A 5,879-nucleotide genomic window follows, 5' to 3' on the forward strand; every position below is an offset into this window, starting at 1 on the left:
ACTTGTTCCTTATTCACCTCACTTCCTTCCACAAACAACACATTGTTTGATTCTTCCGTAGTCTCAGGTAATGGGAAACGCGACAAGGTATCGGCATTTCCATTCTTGGTTGTTGAACGATACCTGATATCGTACTGATATGCCGACAACTGAATTGCCCACCTTTGCAATCGTGATGCTGCCAAAACTGGAATACCTTTCTTAGGTCCTAGTATTAGACTCAAAGGTTTACTGTCCGTCAGAAGTATGAATTTACGAGCATACAGAAACTGGTGAAATTTCTGAATTCCAAATATGATGGCCAATGCTTCCTTCTCAATTTGAGAATAATTTCTTTCAGATGTGGTAAATGTTCTAGAAGCATATGCTATAGGTCTATCTAAGCCATCTTCCATTTCGTGAGAAATTACAGCTCCCAAACCGTATGGAGACGCATCTACAGCCAAGGTTACTGATTTCTCCGGCTGATAATGTACCAGTACTGTTGATGATGTCAATAATTGTTTCACGGTTTCACATGCCAGTTTGCATGATTTAGTCCAATTCCACTTCACATCTTTGCACAATAATTCAGTAAGTGGTTGTACAATTGTTGACATGTTCGGAATGAATTTGCGGTAGTAATTCACTAAACCGAGCCATTGTTGAAGTTCTTTCCGATTTTGAGGCTCAGGAACCTGAAGAACTGCTTCAATTTTCCGTTCAGACAGTCTGATTCCCTCTTTCGTTACCCGGAATGCAAAATATTCAACTTCATCTTGCATGAAGTAACATTTGGCAGTGTTTAATTTTATGTTCATATCATTCAGTCTCTGTAGTACGACTTCCAAATTACGCAAATGCTCATTGTCATCAACCCCGGTAATAATATCATCCAGAATGCAGCCTACATGCTCCAACCCATTTAAAATTTTGTCCATTGTCTCTTGGAACAATGCTGGAGCTGACGCAACGCCATATGGTAGACGGAGATACCGGAACAATCCCAAGTGAGTATTAATAGTAACATACTTCCTTGATGATTTATCAAGCAACACCTGTTGATATGCATGAGATAAGTCCAATTCTGTGAATTTTTCACCCCCGTTTAATTTTTGGAAAACATCTTCTGCGGTAGGTAAGGGATATTTTGGAACATCTAACACGGGGTTAATCGTGACTTTATAATCCCCACAGATCCTTACCGTTGTTAGGCTTTTAAATAGCTACTATTGGTGTAGCCCAGTCTGAATAGGAAATTTTTTCGATTATTCCTTCTTTAACAAGACGATCAATTTCAACAGCGACCTTATCACGAAGAGCATAAGGCACCGACCTAGGTTTATAAAATACTGGATTACTACCATCCTTCACTGACAACTTGACAGTGACTCCTTGCATAGTACCACATTTATTGTCAAATACACCAGGAAACTTTTTCAGTAGTTCATTGACTGCAGACAGTCCTCGATCAGTGAATGTAAATTTGATTTTTCCCCAATCTAAAGTGAGTTTTGACAGCCAATTCCTTCCAAACAATGCTGGACCGGAACCTTTCACAACAACTAGAGGCAAGTTAACTTTCTGACTACCGTAGCACACATTAACATTAATTTCGCCAAAAATCTGAACTGTTTCATTGGTATAGGTTTTCAGAATAACCGAACTATCTTTAAGTGGTATGTTATTGAAATGTTGATTATAATCAGTCTCTGAAAGTATTGAAACTGAAGCACCAGTGTCAAGTTCCATTTTTTGAGAACGGCCTTCAATGTCTACATTCACTACAATTTCTTTCTGTTTTGGAGATTTAATGGTAAATAACGGCCAATCTCGACTGTCACCGTCTACACTACTAGCATCGGATTCATATGCAACAGATTCAGCATTTTCAAAATATTGTACCTTGGATTTATTTTTCTTTGGTTTCCTTGGAAATTTACCTGAACGCTGCGGCCTTGCTGTACTAGGTTTCGGATGTGCTGAATTCATACCAGTTTTTGACTGTTTTTGAGGACACCGTTTACCTAAATGACCATATTGTTTACATGTATGACACTGACATTTTTTATGAAAACACGAGTCTGAATCATGATTTGTTTTACCACAACGAAAACACTCCTTTTGACCAGTCGTAAATTTATTTGCTATGTGTTTAATTTCAATTTCAGGACCAGTTTTAAGTTTTACAGTCTCTTTCGCAGCCATTTCCATAGACATGGCAATTTCGACAGCCTTTTTCAAAGTCAATTTATCTTCAGACAGTAGCTTCTTTTGAATTGATGGTGCAGCTAACCCACAAACAAATCTATCTCGAAGTGCCTCATCAAGAAACTCTTTAAATTCACAATTTTCACTCAATTTTCTCAATTCTGCTAAATACTGACTAACACCTTCTCCCTCTCCTTGTTTTCTGTGATGAAACTTAAATCGTTCAGCAATTATCAGAGGTTTTGGTTTCAGATGGTCTTTGATAAGTTTTTTCAGATCGTCGAAGGATTTATCACTCGGCTCTTCCGGCGAGAACAAATTCCTAATCAAACTGTAGGTCTTTGCATCTGCCACCGACAACAGTATGGACCTTTTAATATCATTGTCGTCGATTTTATTGGCAATGAAATAATGCATTAATCTTTCCTCGTATTCGTCCCAGTTTTCGCCATAAAGGTTAAACTCGTCTATTTTCCCGAATACGGCCATAGTTGGTTACCCAGATTGTCAAACAGGCTGAATAATAAAATATCTGTTGTTCTCCGACTATCCTCGTCGCCACTATTATGTTGGGTTCTTTTAAAAGTATGGAACAACACCAGCTGATGAAATCTGTAATACATTTATTTTTTACGGAACTTCAGTACTGAAGAGCAATCATCAGAAACCTAAAGTAGATAGTACACTATTAATTTCAGTATGACTTCAATAGCCTAAATTAGATACATACACCTAACAGACTCAGAACATTACACATCTCAGTATTTATTGCATGCACTGTACAGGGTCATTGGAAAGGTTACATACAATTACTTCTGATTTTCTGTACTGATATGTATATGTTGGAATGGTTAACTAATGGTATCTTGAACTTTAGATTCCATCAAGCCATGTAGTTACACTTTGAAAGGCAAAAATATGATTTTCTTGGCCCATGACATCATGAGAGAGACAGGTTAAGGATGAAGACACTGACTAACAAAGGAGAAATGCAGCTACAGTAAATTGTTCCATTGATTCAACAAGATTGTCAAACAAATCCATTGCATCATGTAGAGTAGTTGGGAGTTGGAGATCATTCATCAACATCACTTCCAGTGCAAGTTCAGAAAACTCATCCGAAGCACCCATGGCAGGCAACTTAACTGACAGAATTTCTTCACATGTCTTTAACAAGCTCATGTCGACATGCATGCTCATATCCGGTAAACCATGAAAATCAGGGCAATCAAACAGAAATGATGGGCGTCCAGCAGGGCCGCGGGTAGTTTGCTTCCTTATCCTGTGATCATTCCATGTTTCCATTACCAACATCAGGTCTTCTTCAATGACTGGTATAAAGTAACATCTAAGACATTCTATATGGAGATCATTACTAACATCTAGGATGACACTATCTCTCATGTCTTTGAATAAATGTACACATGATCCAGCGTAAGTCATATTCAAGTAGCCCAAAAACCTTTCAATTCGTTCATTGTGTACAGACTTCCCAGTTATAACACAGTTTCTAGCAAACTGATCATGGTGTTTTTGTCTCAATAGGTTATTAACATCAGACATTATAACATTTTCAGTTCCTGCATCTAAACTTAAATGCGCGGAATAAATTCCAGTTCTCTTACAGCATTCATGTAGTACCGTAAGTACAAACGACGTTTGGGTCATTGTTTGTTCGTCTTACTTTTAACCATATAAGCTTTCTGGGCCATCCATCAATCGCGCCATGAATGCAGATTCCAAATGGCTTGAGCTTGTCGTAACCATCACAATGCCAGATGTGATAAGGACATCGCACTGAGTAAACCCTCCTTGCTAATCTGCCAGTACACCAAAGTAACAAAGGTCCTGGAGTCAATATCTTCAAAGGGTCATTCACAGTTTGTCTGAAAAAGTGAAAATCCGCAATAGGTGTGCTACAACATAAATCATTGGATGAAAAATGTCTACTAACATTTATAAATTTAAAAACATTCATCTTAGTGTTTCTGTACTCAAGATCTCTCTTTCACACAAACAGGGACATCCTTATTAGCAAAAGTGCTCTATCTGTTATTAAAAGTTGTGGTACATCTATTACATTTTGACCTAAAATAAATTATTACAAACTGACGAAAATCTTTTCAGGGATGCAAAACTTATCATTGTAAAATATAGCTAAAGCCGCCTGCCTTGAAACATTCAAATGATATTTCTTATGAAGTCTGTACTGCACTGGCCTGATACCAATGATATGCCCAGAACCACTTCCAAGTTCATGTTCCATTGCTATTATGATTTCCTCAATTGGTGACTGGTTACAACGTTTTTTCAAGCCAAGTTTCTTCAGAAGCCGCTGAATATGACGAAGACTGTAATATAATACACGTTGAGATAAAAAAATAAATATAATACCAATTTTCACGTTCTTGTGCACTCCGAGAATTATTAACAAGAGCTGTCAGTGGACAGCGCGCTCGACTATTCTCAGTGCTTGATAGTGTAATAGAAGCAATGAGTCAAACTTTAACATTACAATAAGCATATTCTAAGTCGAAAAGGGGCCATAATTCAGTCAAAATGCTTGACAGAGTTGTCTCATCCTTTTTACAGACTGGGGTCATGATGGTAATTAATTATGCAAAATATGAAAGCAATATCTCAATGGACTTTGAAAATATTTGGGGTGGTACGCAAACTTTAACATTTATTCTAAGTCAAAAAGGGGCCATAATTCAGTCAAAATGCTTGATAGAGTTGCCTCCTCCTTTTTACAGACTGGGGTCATGATGATAATTAAGTATGCAAAATATGAAAGCAATATCTCAATGGACTTTGAAAATATTTGGGGTGGTACGCAAACTTTAACATTTATTCTAAGTCGAAAAGGGGCCATAATTCAGTCAAAATGCTTGATAGAGTTGCCTCCTCCTTTTTACAGACTGGGGTCATGATGGTAAACAAGTATCCAAAATATGAAAGCAATATCTCAATGGACTTTAAAAATATTTGAGGTGGTACGCAAACTTTAACATTTGGGTGACGCTCACGCTAACGCTAACGCTCACGATCACGCCGACGCCGGGGCGAGTAGGACTGATAGCTCCCCTATTCTTCGAATAGTCGAGCTAAAAATGAATACACAGGAGACAAATTTTTAAACAACATATTTACACATTCTTGGCTCACAGTCACTTGATTTACTGCACCCGAGTTGTTTCAGTACCCTGTACCATTTGTAGATATTGCTATATTTCTTTCTTAATGGGTTTGAAAATGCTGTACATGGTGTTGGATAGCTGTTGCCGAATCACAGGACTCGCTATTATACCATACAGCCGAGTAGCCAAGTGTTGCAACATGGGTTCTGCGCCAAATACTTGATTTTCTGGAGCAATGCACCGTACAAGACTCAGCCTGAATCACATTGCTGCAATGTGCACTCATACCTGTAAAATATATTGTGTTTCCTCTCCAGAACTGCAACTATTTCGGCAACTGTATTGTTCTTTGACCAATATAGTTGTAAGAGGTTCTCCATTTTTAAACAGAAAGAAGACAGTAAGTAGTAGGCAGTAAGCAGTGGGCAGTAAGTAGGACGCTGTCGTCTGTTGTGACGTCAGCACAATATTCGGAATGTTTTGATGTTTTTGCTAATAAAATATGCACAGTTAGCAGTACGCAGTAAGCAGTAAGCAGGACGCTGTCGT

General features: G+C 38.0%; 1 protein-coding gene across 1 annotated transcript; it reads right to left on the minus strand.

The window, feature by feature from the left end:
- Positions 1-1,197: 1,197 nt before the first annotated feature.
- Positions 1,198-2,679, minus strand: LOC123529906 (uncharacterized protein K02A2.6-like). The gene has a single exon (XM_053520794.1). The coding sequence runs from the start codon at positions 2,677-2,679 to the stop codon at positions 1,198-1,200; it is 1,482 nt and encodes a 493-aa protein (XP_053376769.1).
- Between the last annotated feature and the right edge of the window lie 3,200 nt (positions 2,680-5,879).

This window comes from Mercenaria mercenaria, chromosome 13 (assembly GCF_021730395.1).
Source record: "Mercenaria mercenaria strain notata chromosome 13, MADL_Memer_1, whole genome shotgun sequence".
NCBI classification, from domain to species: Eukaryota; Metazoa; Mollusca; class Bivalvia; order Venerida; family Veneridae; genus Mercenaria; species Mercenaria mercenaria.